We start from the raw sequence: 19,871 nt of genomic DNA on the forward strand, positions 1-19,871 counted from the left end.
ATACTCCGCAAAGCCTAGAGTGAGATTAATGAATCAGACTTTCTCAATCCAAGTAAACATTTAATTAGAATTCTTTTTTTTTTTTAAATAGTGAACAGTTTTCATAAAATATCTGCCTAGGTCAGTTGAATAAAGCTCTGGTCAATTTTATTTGTTTTGTTGTGTTTTGCTTAAACAGATCTGGGTTCACAGCGCTCACAATGCCAGTGGCTACTTTACTATTTATGGAGATGAATCCCTTCAGTCAGATCACTTTAATTCAAGATTAAGTTTTGGAGACACGCAGACTATTTGGGCTCGAACAGGCTATTTGGGATTCCTGAGAAGAACTGAGCTTACAGATGCCAATGGAGGTGAGCATTTTCATTCTGAGTCCAGTTCAGATAGTTTCCTCAGAACAGAATAGACAGATTCCCAAGCAGCTGGACCTTTGAGTAGTTCCCACATATGTCAGACCACTACTTTTCTCACCTTCCTTTGGACTCCCTCCCCCCCCCAAAAAAGAGCTAGTCCCATGCATCAAGGACTAACTGCCCATTTGCCCCTTCGGGTGGTCCACAATGAATAGACTGCAAAAGACCTTTGAGAAAGCACACATGCAAAAAATAACTATATTTGTGAAACATGAAGAATTCCTGTAGGAGACAAGTGTGCCCACTTAGGAGCTCACCAGTGTTAGGCAGTACACCATTTGGTATAAACTTCAGACTTGTTTACAAGAAGGCAGACTCCATTTAAAACTAATGAGGGCTCTTAAGCTATTTAATGCACTCCAAAGCATCTGCTTAAGGACTTGAATGTTTCCAAAACTCTGTATTAAAAGGGCTCCTGGTGCATGTTCTCCTTCCTGCTAACTCTGGACCCATTTCCCAACCTCCCCCCAAATGCCTGCCCCATATAGAATCTGGCCCTGAAGTTCCCACAGGACAGTAGCTGAGGTCCTGTCTGGCCCTGCGCCTTCCTCAGGGTAATTCAGCTTGTCATTGTCACCTGGGGAAAATGTCCCATACCCAGCCCTGACAAGACCATCTTCCCCAAATCTGACTGTAGTATAGAAAACGGTGTTTTCCAGCCATGGCTTAAGGGGGGGTGCTATACTGCCCTCTAGTGGATAGAATCAGACTTACCAGAGCTGTTTCCCCAGTTTTTTTTCTAGAAAGATGAGAAATGTGATTTTGAGAGGCGAGGAGACCACTTTGCAAGACAAATCAGCCAGAGAGAGAGGCATTGTGGCTTGTAAGTGAGCTGGAGCATATAGTTATCTACATGTCTCATTAACACCCAGATCACTCAGCCTGAAACAATCGCAGTACCTGGATATTTTGTCATCTCTGGTTAGTTTCGTTTCCTGACACCAAGACATTAACATGGCACTAAAAACTTAATGGGAGCTGAATGAACATGCTTAGAAAGTCCTTGATTCAACCAACAAATCACATCTGGAGTTCTGGAGAGAGATAAACTGTTTGGGTTTCAACAAGTTATTTAAGATTCCTATAAAAAAAAATCTAATTTGCAGATAGAAACAAGAGTTGAGAAGATACACATTGATCCAGAGCTGGATGGCCTTCCCAACAGAGATCCTTGATACTAGGTCACTAAGCCTATGTTTTGGGAGCCAGAAGCCATTCCTGCCCCCTTGCTTACCATGGTGTCCAAAGAATCCCAGGGCTGTACCACCCCTCTACAGGAATGTAGAGGGATATTAATAACCATGCATGTCTAATGTCTTAGTATCATGTATTAACCAAGGGAAGATTTGTTTTCCTAGAGGATGCTGGTGGTATGATGGCCTGGAGTCAGAAACACCTCTATTCAAATCTAGCCCCAGATACTTAGTAGCTGTGTGACCCTGGTGCAAGCCCCTTAATTTCTGTTTGCCTCAGTTTCCTTAGCTGTAAAATGGGGATCATAAAAGCACCTACCTCACAGGGTTGTGAAGATCAAACGAGAGAATATTTTTAAAAGAGCCTGGCACACAGTAGATACTATATAAATGCTTGTTCCCTGCTCTTCCACTTCAGTCATAAGTTGGTCATTTTTCAAAGGGAGGCCTTCATTTACCACTTAAAAGATCAAGGATATATTTCTTCACTTTCAAAGAAGCACATAGGACTTTGTTTTATTGTTATTCCTAAATGGGCTGAGGATAAATCCCTTAGTGTGAGCCCTCAAAACACAGCATCTCCTGAGTTAAATAGAATCTGGCCACAACATGGTATCAACATGGTAGATGACCAGACAGGAAGTCATTGCCTCATTGTCCTGACTCTGTCAATAACCGCCCCATAACTTTGAACAAGTCCCCTGCTCTTTCTTGGTCTCCGTTTCCTCATGTGAAAAAGTGTTTGGTGTTAAGCCAAATGATCACTAAGGTTCCTTGGACTCATCAGAAGCAGAAGGAAAAAAAAACTGAACATGTTAAGTACCCATCAGGGGTTTGGTAGAGTGTAGTAACTGGTGGAGAAAAAAAATAAAGATGATCCTTCCCATCTCAGCCCTGAAATCTTAAGAGAAATTAGACATGAGTAAAGACCAGCATTATTGGGGGGTAGGGAGGGAAAAGGGAGGAAGATTCTCTAAGATGCTGAAAACAAATTCCAGGCATCTTCAATTAAAGGATTTCACAGTATAGAGTGTTAGATTTGGAATTAGGGGACCTGCTTTCAAATCCTGATTCTGCCATTGATTGGCTGTGTGACCTGGAGCAGGTTACATCTTTCTGGCCCTCATCTTCCTCATAGAAAATGAAAAGTTTAGATGCCATGACCTTGAAGGGCCCTTTCAGCTCTAGGTCTATGAACCTTTCAGATCTGCTGTTCTTTTATCATTATGGTTGGGTTTCTGTGCCTTGTAAAAGCCCTCTCCTATGAGAAATCCCAACTGGAGGTTGTTTCCTTTTTATTAGAGAAAACCACACTCCCAGTCCAGTATAGAATTAATTCAGATTTGGTTTTTAAACATTTTACTCAAAGTGACTATAAAGGACACATGAAGAAAGATTCTATGTGCATCTAAAGAAAGAACTGATAAATAGAAGTATGTATAGAATAATTTTACATATACATACCTATTTGTGTCTAGTGGTAGCCTCCACCAAAGTGCGGGTTGCGGGGGGGAGGAAAAAAAGAAAAAAATTACATGATAATGTTGTATATTTGAAAGGAATAGCAAGTTGTACATAGTAGATTTGCAGTTTCATGTACAATCATCTTTTTTATTATACTATATTATGGAAATGCTTGTTTTTATTCCATAAATTAAAAAATAAAATTTTAAAAATAATTTTAAAAAGAAGTAAATTAGACTGTGTAATCCTGATGACATATATCTTCTTCCTTTCTCCTCCTGGTTCTTAAAACAGAGCGCCACGATGCCCTCTATGTTGTGGGTGCATTAGATGAAGCTATGGAGTTGCGAGGAATGAGGTATCATCCAATTGATATTGAGACATCAGTGATCAGAGCCCATAAGAGTGTCACAGAATGGTAAGTAGCAAACTGTGGAGCCTGGAACTTGCATTATTATGAACTACAGTGAAAACATTTTTTTTTTCCCACAAGATAGTAGAATGTGGCTGCATGACAGACTATTCATCCCTACTTGGAAAGAGGCAGAGTTTCACAGTGGAGAGAAGAGAGCACCAGACTCCAGTCCCACCTCAGACACTCACAAGCAGTGTGTGATCCTAGACAACTAAAACTCCCCGAGTCTCAGTATTCTCCAATGTCAAATGAGGATGGCATCACCAACTTCACAGGATTGTTAGGATGATCAAACGAGAAAATGCAAACCCGCAAGCCGCTATATAAGTGCCATATGTTGTTATTCCCAAGAAACAAGCCTCTGCTTATCTTCTTGGGAAAAGCTGTTAGATTGGGGTTGGGTAGGGGACAAAGCAGTGTCCTCAGGTTGGATCCATTAAAGGTCAGCACTATTGGCACAAACTCCAGAGGGACAGCATAGTGTAGAGCTGACCTAATGACATGGGGACACACACACACACACACACACACACACACACACACACACACACACACACACTCTGTATGACCCTGGGTAAGTCATTTAATCCCTCAGTGTTCCCCCAGGCAGCTTTGTGAGGCTGTAAATTGTAAAAGAAGTACTAATCTGCCTGGGTGGATGAAAGAAATTCCTCACCCAAATGGTTAGGATTTCCTCACCAAATTTCTTTGGTTTTTCCCTGCACCAAAGAATGTACAGGTCCATTAAAAAAAAAACAAAATAGTTAGGGGAAACCACCCAGCAATGAATTATTCAACTAACAGGCCATGCCATTTTTCATTCTCATTGTTTACTTTGGGCAGAAAGGATGGGTGCCTTAACTTTAGTAATTTGGAGTCAACGCTATCCATTCTATTTAACCTAAAGCTGTTTTTCTTTTTCCTTTCTCTTCGTTTTCATCATGGTGAATGTTCTTTTGGTTCTAGTTTCTTCATTAAGTATCAGTTCATTCAGCTCTTACCATGCATCTCTGAGTCCTTCCTGGTCCTTATTCCTCATAAACACAGTAATACAGGGCATCCCAAAAGACTCAGAGCAGTTTTAAGTTCTTACAAGCTTTTGGGGTGCCTTGAGTTTCATGATATTCACGTATCACAATTTGTTCACGCATTCCTCAGTCACTGGGCTTCTAGTTTTTCACCCCTTTGCTATTAAATATCACTGCTATTAATATTTTGATACACCAGGGTCCTCTTTCATTGGTAAACTGGAGTATCAATCCAGTAGTGGGACCTCTGGATCAAAGGGCATTAACAATTTCGAAACATTCCTTTGATGATTTCCAATTATTTTCCATAACTGTTGGACCACTTCATAGTTTTCCCCGTCTATGATTTAGCATGTTTGTTTTGCTAACACCCCATGGATGTTGAATTCTACCCTTTGTCATCTCTGCCAATTTGATGAATACAAGGTGATCCCTCAGAGCTGATTTCATTGCCTTTTCCCTAACCATTAGTGACTAGGAGCAGTTTCCCAAATGGCTGCAGCAAAAGTACTCTGCCATTGCAAAACACTGGTGGAAGTGAGCCTTGATAGAATGGCTGAGGAAGTATTGCTGGGCCTTCAATTGTAAACCTTTATTTTTCTTGGGGTTAATAACTTAGCAATAAAAAAGTATTCCCAGTTCAAAGTTAATATATCACGCTTTACCTGGAACTAATTTTATTTTTTATTACAGTGAGAACTTCTTGGTAATGTCTTCCAGGAGGCCAGGTTTTGTTAGGTTTTGGAGGAGGTTTTTGGCTTTAGGAAAACATGATACAGAGGATTAAAAAAAAATTACGAGCTGCCACCTGGGGTCTTTTAAAATAAATGGATGAGGTATGTGGGAAAATGTTAAATGAGGGAGAAGGGAGAACATGAGGTCAAAGTTTTGCTGGAGGTAGTTTCAAAGGAAGGCTTACGTGAATTTGACCAAGGACCCTGTTATGCCCCACAAAAAAACAAAAACCCCAATACCTATTTCATACGCTCCCTGTTGTTGTCTGTGCAGGAAAGCAGCTTAACAGGTTACAAGTCCATAATGGAGGCTTGGCCCAGTTAAGTGCTTAAAATATTTACCCTCCCTAGAGGCTGGGGCTTTGGTCTATCTCTAGTCCATTTAATCTGTTGTAAAGTGCCATGTATGCTAGTGGCACTTCATAAATAATAACAGCCATGGTAGATGACTAAGCAGCGGCTTTTCTAATATGTGCATCTGTACTACATGCTCACCAATGCGATTAAGTAGTATATGGGAGGTTAAGAGCTAAGTCAGCCAAGTTTGGTGTGTTTCCCCACGTAGCCCAGGGACTCATATTAGAGCCTGATGATTAAATGGGGGATTGAATTTAATTAGGGATTTCCTCCTTCTCCTCCTCCCCCTGGATCATTTGGCATTGGCTCCAGGATCAACTGTAAAATACTCTGTTTGGCTTTTAAAGCCCTTCCTAACCTGGCCTCTTCTTCCTGTTCCAGTCTTCTTCTGCATATGGTATAGTCTTACCACTTCCAATCTTCCTCTCCTCCACATATGGTGCGATCCAGTGACACTGGCTTCCTTGCTCTTCTGAAAACAAGGCACTCTAAATGTGTGTCCCCTTTGTCTGAAGCTCTCCCTGCTTCCTTCTGCCTCTTAACTTCCTTGGGTTCTTTCAAGTTCAGTTAAAATCTCACTTCTGCAAGACCAGGAAAGTCTAGTCTCCCTTCATGTTAGTGCCATCCTCCCCAAGTTACCTCCACCTCTCCTGTATGACTTTTGCTTATTGTCTCCCCCTTTAGACTGTGAGTCCCTTAAGATCAAGGACTATGATTTTGCCTTTCTTTGTGTCCTCCCTGCTTACCGCCATGCCTGGCATGGAGTAAACTCTTGATAAATGCTTGTTGACTGATCGGCAGGAGCAGGGACACCAAGCTTCTCACTGCGGGAGAATTTAGTAAGTTTGGCCTCTGAAGCACAGGCACCTCCTTGTAGGAGGCAGAGGTGTAGGAGAAAAAAACCTAATGGGAAAACTGACATCTGTCCCAAAGTCATTTTTCACTCTTGAGGAGATCGACACCAAGGAGTACTCACTGCTTCTAGTGGGTGGGCTTATGGTTCATCACCGTTCACGGTTCAGGCAGAGTGTGTGTTTGGCAGAGCACAGTAGCTGGAGTTGTAAGCCCACTCATCTAAAAATGAAAACACTGAAATAAAATCCCCTTAATTATCCAAGTGTTCTTCCCTTCTCTCCCTCCCCTTAGCTTCCTTCTCCTCCCAGGCTCAGGTTCTCTAGTTTTCTTTAAAAAAAAAACATTAAAGGTCAGTCTGGTCACTAGTTTCCTTTTTCCTGTTTCTAAGAAAACATTTTTAACTTGAATTATTCTCTTCCTCCATGTGTTTCTATCCAGTTTTTACAACAGCACCCAGTTCTTCTATGAGGCTCTGCCCCTCTGGTACATGGCACCCCTATGGCCAAGTTATGAAATTATAGCCCATGATTTCTAAGGTTAAGTATAGAAACAACTGATTGTTACTGGTGGTGTGTGTCCAGGACCTACAGAGATTCATCCTTGGGAGAGTGTAGATAGATACCTTAACGTGAGGCTTTAGAAAGATGAAAAAGATTCAAGATTCATCCTGATCTCTCTTCAGAATAAATCTGAGGCCTTGAGGGACAGAGCAAGAGAAGAGGCTTTCTCACCCCTCACCCCGCCCCCCGCCCTGCCCCCGATAACTAGGAAAACCCCAGCAAACTGAACGCCCTCTTCTAACTAGGCCTTTGTCTCCGAGGTCAAATTCACACACACACACACACACGCACGCACGCACGCACGCACGCACGCACGCACACGCACACGCACACACACGCACATCAGTACACCCCCCTAGTGATATCTTTGGTCCTCTTCAAAAACAAAAATGAACAACACATTTTCCATTGACAAATGAGTTGAGAAATCTAGACAATCCCTGACATACCAGCTCATCTCTGAGCAGGCACCCTCAATGTATTATCAGTCAGTCAACATTATTGTTTATTAATATTAATTATTAATATTAATAATGAATATCAAACACTTACTGGGAGTCCACACCTAATGCTAAGTGTCAGAGATATATCTTGGTCCCTGTCATCAAGAAGCTTACATTCTACTGGAGGAGAGAACATTCAGATTACTATGTACAAACAAAATATGTGCAGTGTCAATGGGAGGTTATTATACTGGCAAGAGACTGGGTGGGGAAGACAGGGTGGGCCTCAGATTTTTATAAAACAAACCAAAGAATGATTCTAGCCAATCAAATCCATTTTCAACAGCCAGGTTTTTAAAATTTGCGTAATTTTTCAGTTTCCCTTTTTCCTTTGCTATGAAGATATAGCCAAGAAATAAAGGGACCCATTGCTTCATGAAAAGCCCAGGTATGGGGCAGGTGGCATAGTGGATAGAGTCAGGAGGACCTAAGATCAAATCCCACCTCAGACACTTGACACTTGCTGTATGACCCTGAGCTTAACCCTAATTGCCTCCCCCCAAAAACAACAACAACAACACAAAAAACAAAAACAAAACCACCCATGTATAAATGAACAACTGGTCTTCTTTACAACTGTGAAAGTCAATAAACGCATTAACAGAAATGTGTTTTCTTTCCCTCCCATCTTTCCACCCCTTTGAAAATGAGGCCTTTAAGATCCACACACCATTCCCACTCCCCAGCTGCTAGTGCTTTTCCCCACCTAGGTTGCCTTGTATATATGTTTTTTGTGTGTAAATGTATATGTTTATACACATACACATTTAGAATGTAGCTCATGGGGAGAGGGACTGTTGGCTTTTGTCTTTGTATTCTCAGAGCTTCACACAGTGCCGAGCACATAGAAGGTGCTAAATAAATGCTTGTTCATTGTGCTTGTATACTTGGTTACCCTATGAACATCAGGTACCTGACCATTCAGTTAGAGCCATCATCTGCCCCCGAGAAAGTTCTGTGCTCATTTCCCATCCATCTCTTCCCTTTGTACCGCACTATAGCTATCCCTCTCATTTTTGCTTAGAGGCAATGGTGCCAAGAGGAATATATCAGCTCTGAGGAAGAAACCCCAGTATTCTCACCCCAACAGCCTCACTCACCTTAATTATTCAGCCTAATAGTGATAGCTAAGGAGAGCTAGTTTTTATGTAGAGATTTAAGGTTTGCAAAGTGTTTTCCATGTGTTATCTCACTTGACCCTCACGTCAGCCAACAATCCTGGGAGGTAGGGAATGTTTCAAAGGGCTTTCTGATCTTAAGGGATAGTTTCTGTAAGTTTGGTAGGAATGGATGGTGTTTTGTTGGCGTATAGAACTTCCTAGGAGAAGAAAATCCCTCACCTGATGCTACTCAGCACCCTCTCTACAACTTAAGAGTCTTAGGGTTTCCTAGCCCAGGGTCACATAGTCAGTATGGGTCAGAAGCAGGTTTTCTTGAACCCAAGTTGTCTTGATTTGTGAGCCAGTTATTCATCCCACTAGACCACTATACATCTCCATAACATGGATATTTGTGATTATTTACTCCTGAAATGAATACCCTTTGTGTTCTCATTTACTTGCAAATTTTGTGCAGTCTGCTGATTTTTCAGTTGTAATGGTAAAGAATTAGAAGACCCTTTCATCTAGTGACCCTCCTTTTGGGACCATACTTAAGAGCAGAGCTTCTTAAACTTTTTTCTACTCTGACCCCTTTTTGTGTTTTGGCAGCTTTGGTTGGCGTTGCATGGCATGCGTGAAGTGCACATGCTCTGTATTCAGAACCAAGGCTTCAGTGAAGTTGCATGATGCAATGTGGGGCAAGTGCTGCCAGAAACACCTCGGATTCATTACTCATTTGATTTTTAATTAATTTTTGGTCGTTGTTCATTCAGAAACCTACTATTACCATATGGGGTCAAGACCCATAGTTTAAGAAGTTCTGCTTTGGAGAATGTTGCTTAACCAGAACATTTTTTTCCCCATTAAAATGCAGAACAAGATATCTGTCTTCCTTGAAACTAAGTCAGCAAAGCATAACCTGGAGATTTTATGGCCAAGTTTTATATTGCTTGGGAAAAAAAAAACAGGAGAGAAGATAATTAATACTGCACATTATAAATTTCTGCATTTCAGGGTTTGGTAATTTGATTTTCTCAAGCTATACTTTGCAGGATGATCTCATTTGGGAAGGAAACATAGGGCTAAGTCAGCTTTTTTTCAGTCTCAGATGGCCCAGATCCAAGAGAATTCAGGTTTTATAGGAGTCATCTGGACTGCTCCACCATTTTGGACCTTACCACTGTCCTGGCAGTTGGAATGGTTCCCAGGTGCCATTTTTGTTTGAGCAGGAACCCCTTCTAGAGCCTCCCTGATAAGTGGTCACCCAGCCATTGTTTGAAGACCTCCAGCAAGAGGTGATATGGTGGGCACATATCAGGAGGGACCTGGCTCTGACCCTTAAGATTGATAGGACCTTGAACAAGTCACTGGTCTTCTCCATCAACCCTTTATTCTATAAAGTGATAATAACAGTACTACACCTGCCATGAAGCTCAAATGAGATAATGTGGAAGTGCCTTGTAAAATTGCTCTGTAGCAGAGGTTCTTAAACTTTTGCGGGACCAGGTCCCCTTTAGCAGTCTGTTGAAGCTGATGGACCTTTTCTCAGAATAATAATGTTTTGAAATTCAAAAAATACATAGGGTTTAAAAGAAAACCAGATGGCTAGGTGATACAGTGAATAGAGTGCTAGACCTGGAGTTAAGATGGCCTGAGTTCAAATCCTGCCTTAGAAACTTACTAGCTGTATGACCCTAGGCCAGTCACTTAACCTTTGTTTGCCTCATTTTCTTCATCTGTAAAATCAGGATAACAATAGCACCCACTTCCCAGGGTTGTTGTGAGAATCAACCAGATATTTGTAAAGTGCTTTGCAAACATTAATTGCTGCTAGGTTGTGCCATGGATAGAGTGCTGGGCCTGAAGTTAGGAAGACTCATCTTCCTGAGTTCAAATCTGGCCTTAGACCTTTACTAGCTATGTGATCCTGGGAAACACTTAACCCTGTTTGCCTCAGTTTCCTCATCTGTATAATGAGCTGGAGAAGGAAATTGGCAAACGATTCCAGTATAGAAAATCCCAATGGGGTCTTGGAGAGTCGGACATGTATCAACAATTGCAGACCTTAAATCACTACATAAATGTTAACTAAATACAGACATACCACGCATGCATGTGTGCGTGCGCCGCGCGCGCGCGCACACACACACACACATAAAATAAAGATGTAATTTTTTTCACATTTAAGTAGATAGATTCCCCTGAAATTTATTCAGACCCACCAAAGGGCTCAGGGACAACAGGCTAAGAAGTCTCGTAGGTTTAATGTGAGAATTCATTACACAAAAGAAGAACAAAACCAGAACTCTATCCTAGAAAATTAACTGCCTGAAGCTCATAAAGGTTAAGTGACTTGCCCAGGGTCACACTATACCACATTATATCTCCAAGTGCTATTTAAATACAGGGTATTATTTTTTAGTATTGCCTATAAAAAACCTGTTCTGATGCCTCACTGTGGCAAGGAGGCAAGTTCCATGTGTTCACAGGCTTATAGCTATAGAAGGCCACCAAACTGAATAATGAATTTCATGTTTTTTGCCAGATGACCAGCTTGGCTTATTTTGGCTTATTGTGGCTTATTTCCTTCAAAAGTCACCTCAAAAGCCATGTGAAGAAGCCTTTCTTTATCTTCCCCACTGCTAGTGTAAATTACCTTTGATTTATGCCAGAAAATAAAAAAAAAACTGCTAAACTGTTCATACTCTTTGACCCAGTGACCTATGTACTGGCATCTATACCCACCGAGAAAGTCAAAGACAGAATATTCATAACAGCCTTTCTTCTTGTTGTAATGAAAAAAAGTGGGTGCTCATGGATTGGTGAATGAATGGCTGAACAAACTGGTATATGGATGTAAATGGAATGTTAACTCTGCTATAAGAAAAATATTAAATATGAGGAATTTATAGAAACACAGGAAGACCTGAATTGGAAAGTGAAGAATGCAGAACGAAGAGAAAACTGTTACTACCATCATACAATTTAAAAGAATAGTAAAAGGCAGCTGACCTTGGATTAATTACAGTAACTAATCTTAGTCTGGGAGAACAAATGATGAAGCAGATTTTCTTCCTTTTAGAAGCATGGGGGAGGGGAGCGGGAAGAGTATGGGGGAGAAATGTCCTAAATGCTATCAGATGTGGTTACTTTGTTGGGTGTACTTGACTTTATTTTGTTACTAGGGCGGGGTTCAGTGGGGTGGTATAACAGGAAGTGACCGTGATAAAAAAAACAAAAACAAAAGGTATCTATTATAATTTATATAATATATATACACATATTATTATTATAGAATTTTTTTACCCTACCCCGTCTAGCCCATTAATGATTTGTCTTCTCCCCTCCTAGTGCTGTGTTTACTTGGACAAACTTATTGGTCGTCGTGGTTGAGCTGGATGGATCAGAACAAGAAGCCTTGGACCTCGTTCCCTTAGTTACGAATGTGGTTCTAGAGGAACATTATCTGATTGTAGGCGTAGTGGTGGTGGTGGACATTGGTGTCATTCCTATCAACTCCCGTGGAGAGAAGCAGCGTATGCACCTACGAGATGGATTTTTGGCAGACCAGCTAGATCCAATTTATGTGGCCTACAACATGTAGTCTTGTCCCTTTGGCTTCCATGGACTTTACTAGAGATGTATACATTTTTCTCAGTGTCCACTAAAAATGTGCAGAGAATCGAGGGTGATGCTCATCGGATTGGAACTGTTTCTGTTGTTGTGATGACGATGATGATGACGACGATGATAATGATGACTTTTCGAAGCAGTCACAATTGGCCAGGGAATAAAATGTGAAATGTGTTTCCTTTACCACTAAATTTTTAGCTCAGAAGGACTTTGGGATTACTGCCTTTGGTTTGTTGGAAAAGCCCATTTTAAAACTTTTTTCTTTTTTTTTTCTTTTCTTTTTTTTTTTGGCTTACTGGATAAGTGCTTTCTGCATAAATGTGGCTTTGTACTTTACGTTGAGCTGAAGTAGCAATTTTTAAAAAAAAAATCTGCCCTCTAAATGGGTTCTTTTAGACAATTTTACATAGTGTGACAAAGAATTGTTTTCACTGTTTTAATGTGTCATCAATCTTACCAACGTGGATCTGTAACTAATTGAAGCCATCTTTAGATCCCATTGTTTTAGGAAACCGTGTTGAGGTACGAAAACTTTCCAAATAGCACCTTCCAATTAGAATTTAGCAGCTTTCTTCATCAGAAATGTGCCGAAGGACAAAGGCTAACAAATGGCCTTTGACGTTAGCCTAGAAAGAAGAAATTATAAATAAGGTGTATTTCGGCAATTATCTTGCAGATATCTTTGTACTAACTAAAAAGATGAAATAAGTTAACTTCTTCATATGTAATTATGTACAAAACGTTTAATTTATTTTGATCTCTTTAGAAGTATAAAAGAGAAAACATTCAAGAATATTAAAGTCTTGTAATGTTTGCTAATATAAAAAAGTGTTGTATTATCTCGCGTGGATAGTATCACATCAAATATATATATGAATATAAATTCACTAAGGACAAAAAAGATTTTAAAGTTTAAAATGCAGAACTTGTCACTTGCATGGTGTCCCCGTTCCCCTCCCTCCCCCCACTCGACTGTAGATAATTGAGTGTTAACTCACACAAACTTTCTCTGATGAAAGCAATCGTGGATTGCCAAGTAACCCTGTCTCAAAGTTTCTTCTAGATACCAGATACCAGCAAGTGAAATTTTTGCCATCTCGAAGATGGCGAATTAAAGGCTAAACATGCACTAAAATATTTTTTTTCTTTGCCACAGAGGTAACAATAAACTATATTTGTGCTGGCATGTGCTTACACTTGTTAGACTTTAGGAAGGCAGGTTGGCGAATAGCACTGTTTCCTAGCTGCAAGAATTTGTTGCACAGGTTTTCCCCATCATTTTGTTGGTGTGTTATTTCTTTTTTTCATTGCTGTTATCGTTGTGATATGATAAGGAATGGTTTACATGGTCACTTGCACCAAGCTGGTCTCATTTCTTCCTCCAATGGCCATTGTAGTGGGTAGGCACATTCTCCAAGACAACTTTAAGGAATGGAATTAGATAAATGGTCTTCTCTCCTGCCTGTAACCGAGCTAGTGAGTTTCTCTTCTCCAGGGTCTCTTAGACCAAGGGAAGTTCTTCTAGGAGCTGAACTGCCCTGGTCACCTGTAACAGAGGCCATCAATAGGGAAGAGTCACAAAGCATGCTTCACAGCTGCCTTCATTTTACTACCCATAGACAAATAGATCTTCAGGTCCCACTTCCATTCTTGTCTCCCCTTTCCTTCCTCTGTTTCCCCTCCCCCCTTTTTTATTTTCAGAGCTCATTAGTACATTTCTAAATCAAGATGGCCTGTCTGTGTCTGACCAAGTGAGTCTATCAGCAGCCACCCAAGACTGATTTATTTTATAATTGTCCCAAATAGGCTCCTGTGATAGCTCTCTTGTTACTGGATATGCATGACTGAGATTGTTGCTGGGAAAAATTTAGATCCTTTTTTTTCTTTTTTAAATGACACTTTTAGGCAATGTCTACATTTGACTTTGCAGTATGCATTCAGTAGTGGGCCCTTTGCTAAAAGAAAGTTTTGTTTGACTTCCAAAATCCGAGGTGGATCGTTTTGAGTATTTTTAAAGGCACATTTTTTTTTCTGCATGTACAGTGCATCTCCCATGTCCTCAGGCATTTGCTTTTTAGATCACCATTTTGGACTTCATTGCTGTATTAATATTTCCAAACATATGCTCCAAACACATAATCTGAGAACTTATATAACATCAGGTCCTCTATTTCCTAAGGGGCAAAAAAAATCATAGAAGGAAAAATAAAAAAAGAACCATGTTGTACACATAATCTCCTTGTCCTAAGGGAAAATTGGCTCTAATTTTCAAATATGATCAATTGCAAAACATAATTGTCCAGTGGGGAGTGGGGGAGGGTAACTTGTGAAATTCCACCTCAGTCTCTTTGGCCAAATTTAGCCATCCCTTCCAATGTTACTTTAGCCTTCACCAAATCAACTCTGCGTTCATGGGGGAGGGAGAGGGGAGAAACATGCTGCAATGCAGTTGGGAAAGGAGTTCATAATAATGGTTCTCTTCTGCATCCTGTCATCTGTGGGGTTGAGTTTTCTACTCAAAAGTGATAAAGGACTGAATTTGGAGCAACCTAGTACAAAGCAAAATGGAAGGCAACCCTTTGATACCACCAGATTCAGCAATAAAGAAGGAATGTTCTGTATTTGGAATTGTAATGTAGATAAACCATTCATGAGAATGTATAAAATGTTTGTCTTGTGACCTTGTGCTTTCGAAGTCAGACAAAACCATGTAATCAATTTGCACAAAGAGAGGGTACACAATGAACATTCACATGCACACACACACACACACACACACACCTAATCAAACAGGAGCAGATTCCTCATGGTGCTTGTTTATTTTATATATATATATAAATAAATGAATATATATATATATATATTTAATCCTGCTTGACACTTTACCCAAGGGGAGACTGTCCCTTTTATCAGTTGAATGTTAGCAGCGTTATTTCATAGAGTGTGGTGATTGGTTAGAGCAGTTCATATACTCAACCAATCACAGTTTCAAACAAAGTTTTTATGTGCAAAGGACAGCAAACCTTCTTGTATGTTAAACCACCAGTACGCTTTGTACATCTGTGATAACGCCTGTTTTATATTCAAATGAACAAATAAAAGCTTTTTTTTGTTGCTCTGAAAATAGTTTCTTAATGGGTTCCCCTGGGGGACAAACAGAAATATACTCAGAAGCAGCTGAGCACTCTTTAAAGCACAAGGACATGGCCCTCTGCACCACCCCCATTGTCTCGTGTCATTTATCCAGCTAATTGCCTAAGTGATAGTACATTTCCATTGGCTGTCCCCCAATGCATGGAATGCCCCCCGTCCCCATTGCCACCGCCTGGCTGCCTTCAAGTCCCAGCTAAAACCCCACCTTCTACAGGAAGCCTTTCCCATCCCCCTTATTTCTAATACCTTTCCTTTATTGATAACCTCAAATGTATCCTGTATATAGCTTGTTTCTACATAATTGTTTGCATGTTGTCTCTCCCATCAGACTGTGACCTTCCTCAGTGCGGAGACTTTTGCCTTTCTTTGTATTTCCGGCACTTAGCACAAAGCCTAGCACATAATAGGCAATTAATAATGTTTATTAACTGACCTAGTATAGAAGATTATAATAATTATATGGTAATATTTATATAGTACTTTGAGGCTTACAAAGCACTTTACCCAGAGTATCTCATTTGAGATGCCCCCCAACAACCCCATGAATTAGGTACTATTGTTACCTCCATTTTACAAATGAAGAAACTGAGACTCAATCAACAAACATTTACTAAGTACCTATAATACCAAGCACTATTGGGCAGTAGAGAGAGATGAAATGATTCCTGTTCTCAGGGAGTTTGCATTCTAGAAAGGGAGACAAGTACTCAAGTTGCAGGAATTGCCCTGTGTCAGAGTCAGAATTTGAAATTAAATTTTCTCCACTGCCAAGTCTAGCACACTCTCCACCAGGTCAGGCAGCTTTGCACACTTTAAGCAAGTTTTACATCCTAGGGTAGACACTTGTTGCTTTGAACAACTTAGCATGGCAACAAATGCTTTTGTTTTCCTCCCTCCTACCCTTTGAAATGAAGTTAAACATATGTATTAATCTTATGCATTTTTTCTGAAAACATAACAAAGCACCAGACCCTTACTAACACTTTGTGAATAGCAGAAGCAAGCATAAAGACTGGGCTAGGTGGTGCAGTGGATAAAGTGCCAGGCCTGGAGTCAGGAAAACTTGTCTTCCTGAGTTCAAATCTGGCCCCAGACACTTACTAGCTGTTTGACCCTGGGCAAGTCACTTCATCCTGTTTGCCTCAGTTTCCTCATCTGTAAAATGAGCTGGCAAAGGAGATGGTAAACCACTCCAGTGTCCCTGCCGAGAAAACCACAAATGGATTCATGAAGAGTCAGGCACAACTGAACAAAAACAAACTGAAAGCACCTTCTCAGGGTCTGGCAATTTCATACGTCCTGTTGCAGGAGACCTGTGATACCTCAGGAAATAGTCTGCTCGTTACTGCAACCGAATTGACTTGATTCACTCGAGAGTTAAAAGCCACATCCTTTGCTCCAGATCTGGGGCCTCATTATGGTTTTTTCTTTGGGGAAGTAGTAGAGTGTTCATCACCCATAGGGCCCCCTGTTATGAAAAGAGTTCAGGCTTGTTGGATCATTTGAAAGTCAACAGAACTCAAAGCTGACGGGCCGGAAACCACAAGGTTTGATCTAAAAACATTTCCCCCCCACCTTAACTTCCCTCCTTACCTTAGTTCTCTCCCCATCCTCAGCCAAATCTAGATTGACTTAAATCAGTCCTAGAACATCCCTAGGGGTTGATACATTGCCCAGGAAGATACTAGCTCCAATAAGCAACTTTGTGTTTAGACGTAGACTCCTGACCCAATGCAGACCAACAGACCAGTGTAGATCATAATGCAGACTAGTCTGAAAGTCTAAGCAGACACACAGGTGGAAAGTTACAACTCCATGCCTGGAATTTCTGACCTGCTCTGGAAGTGGGTAACAGATACCCATCCATGCTAGTCAAATCAAGTCAACCAGCATTTTTTGAAGTGCCTACTATGTGTTGGGAACTATGCTAAGTACTAGATAGTCTAGGTGTCAAGAAGATAACAAAGGAAGGAAAGACTGCCTTAGGTAACCAAAGTTATCCTTCCCTAAGACAAATACCATGCATGGATGCCCATTTCCTGTTGGCCATTCTCACATTCTTGTCTCCCTCTCATTATCTGTGTAATCCTAGATAAGTCAGGTCTCCAATTTAACTAATAACCATCCAACATACCTCATAAGGAGGAATTATGGAAATTTCTCAAACTATCTTGAAACGGTATAAAGTAAAGGCATCAAACTCTTGGCAACTCTGCAGTGTAGCCAGAATCATATTAAAATGTAATGAGGGGGGCAGCTAGGTGGCACAGTGAATAGAACACTAGCTCTGGCATCAGGAGGATCTGAGTTCAAATCTGACCTCAGACACTTGAGACGTACTAGCTGTGTGACCTTGGGCAAGTTACTTAACCCCAATTGCCTTGCCTTCTCCCCTCCAAAAAATATTATTGGGAAATATCAAAGAAATAAATGAAAATACAATAAAACAGATAACATTAAAATTTTAAACTAAGTCAACATGTGGCCCCAAGGACCCCGACCTAAAGACTAGTAGCTTCTATTTCTTTGAGTTTGACACCACTGGAATAAAGCATTCTGTAAGTGTAAAATATGATTATTATTCATGCTAATTTAGGCCAGAAAAGACAGCGATCTACCAAAGTGCTGAACCCCTACTAAGCTCCAGCTGTATGGAAGTCTTTGTGAATTCATTAAGATTCGGAGGGTTGACACCTGAGAGAGGAGCGATTAGGCTACTCAAACATCTGCTTTTTCACTATCAAGAGGAAATCCAGGGTTTGTAGCCTTACCTGGGCTCAAGAAATTATTTCTAGAGGTAGAAATTTATTACTTGATGTATTACTCCCACAAACGCCAGGCTTGTCCCCCATTTTCCACATTTGTTTCCCACCCTTACCTTTTGTCTCCCACAGATGTGCTCATGTCTTGGAGAGCTGGACTGGGATCCCAGATGGTTGCCCTTTTTGGTGTAGAGGTATTCTGGGGAATATAGCTTAATTCTGACTTAGTAAAACTAGGTTCAATCTGTTGGAAACTGGCTCAAGTCAAGTGGATTCTCTTGGGCTAGAATAACCTGGTTTTATTTTTCAGTCTTGAAGACATTGACCATGAGATGAAGTCATCAGAACCACCCATGGCTGAGAAACTTATTTTGACATCTTGGCATACTGCTGTGGGAACTGCCCAGGATTCGGTTAGAGGACCTAAGTTTAAGTCCTGATTTTGAATTGACCTGCTTGTTTTGGGTAAGTGACCCTACCACTCTGTCCCTCAGTTTCCTCATTTGTAAAATGTGGCAGTGCAACTAGATGAATTTAAGGTCTCTTCCAAATCTAAATATATGATCCTGTGGTCCAGGTCACCTTATGGTCATTCATGAAAAATGGAACATACCAGTCCTATCTTGGTGTGGCCAATTCACCTCGTAGGGTAAAGAATGGGCACCTTAGGTCCAAGGTAATAATAATAGGAAGAGAAGTCAATGAGGAAGATCACCTGTAGCACGTCAAAGATTTGGGAGCTTTGAGTGGCAGAGGATATTAGATTTGAAGTCATATAGATATGAGCTCAGATTCAACCTCCAGTATCTGGACTCTACTGAATTAAATTCAGTGAGCCTGGGCAGGTCACTTCAATGCTCTGAGGCTCAATTTTCTTATCTAAATGGAGATAATCACACTTGAAGTACCTCTCTCATAGGGTTGGTGTGAGGTTCAAATGAAATGTCTGTTAAGTGTTTTTGCACAACTTAAAGTCCTACAGGAATATTGGGGAAACATTATACTTGGAGTCGCAGGACCTGAGTTTGACTTTATCTTTGCTATTTGCTACCTATATGACCTCAGCTAATTCCCTTTATTTTTTTGGGCATCAGTTTCCCTGCCTGTAAATTGAAGAGGTTGGACTGCATGACCTTTAGGGTCCCTATTAGCTCTACATCTTTATGGTTGGGAATGGATGGGTATGTGATTTCTTTATTTTTAAAAAATATGTATAAATAATAATAAATAAATATTGAAATATAGCACTCACCCTTCCTCTGCAACAAAATGATGTCTTCTTAATTTATACTGTAGACCTGAACTTTCATCATTATATCAGTCCCCTATTTCCAGATTCCTAGAAGATATCTTTATTTGGATACCTCTCAAACTTAACATGTCCAATGAGAGAAATGATTATTAAATAACCAATTGTTAATATTGGGGAGATCCAAGATTTTTTTCCCTTCCTATTTCTACTAGGTCAAATCAGCCTCTGAAGAATAGGGCTGATTTAACATTCTTTTCAATCTTATTCAGACCCCACCCAACTGGAGAAGTCCACTGTGTCCTACTCAGGCTTGGGGTAGGGTGGAGGGGTAGATCCTTTGTCTAGATTGCCCAGGCTGGGGGTGGTCTGGGAGTAAGAATGACACAATCAAAGTCTCCCAGCCCTCATTAGAATAGGTCTACCTCTCATAATATTTTTTTCTCATTAAC

The 19,871-nt window shown here is 40.6% G+C and overlaps 1 protein-coding gene across 1 annotated transcript in view; it reads left to right on the plus strand.

Moving 5' to 3' along the window:
• Window positions 1–12,538, plus strand: part of DIP2C (disco interacting protein 2 homolog C) — a 592,611-nt gene extending 580,073 nt beyond the window's left edge. The window contains exons 36-38 of the mRNA XM_036759139.1: window positions 179–353; window positions 3,365–3,488; window positions 11,974–12,538. Coding sequence (XP_036615034.1) covers window positions 179–353; window positions 3,365–3,488; window positions 11,974–12,226 — 552 coding nt within the window. The 3' untranslated portion in view covers window positions 12,227–12,538. The remainder of the gene's footprint in view (window positions 1–178; window positions 354–3,364; window positions 3,489–11,973) is intronic.
• The last annotated feature ends 7,333 nt before the right edge of the window (window positions 12,539–19,871 follow it).

The sequence above is a fragment of the Trichosurus vulpecula genome, chromosome 5 (genome assembly GCF_011100635.1).
Source record: "Trichosurus vulpecula isolate mTriVul1 chromosome 5, mTriVul1.pri, whole genome shotgun sequence".
Taxonomy (NCBI): Eukaryota; Metazoa; Chordata; class Mammalia; order Diprotodontia; family Phalangeridae; genus Trichosurus; species Trichosurus vulpecula.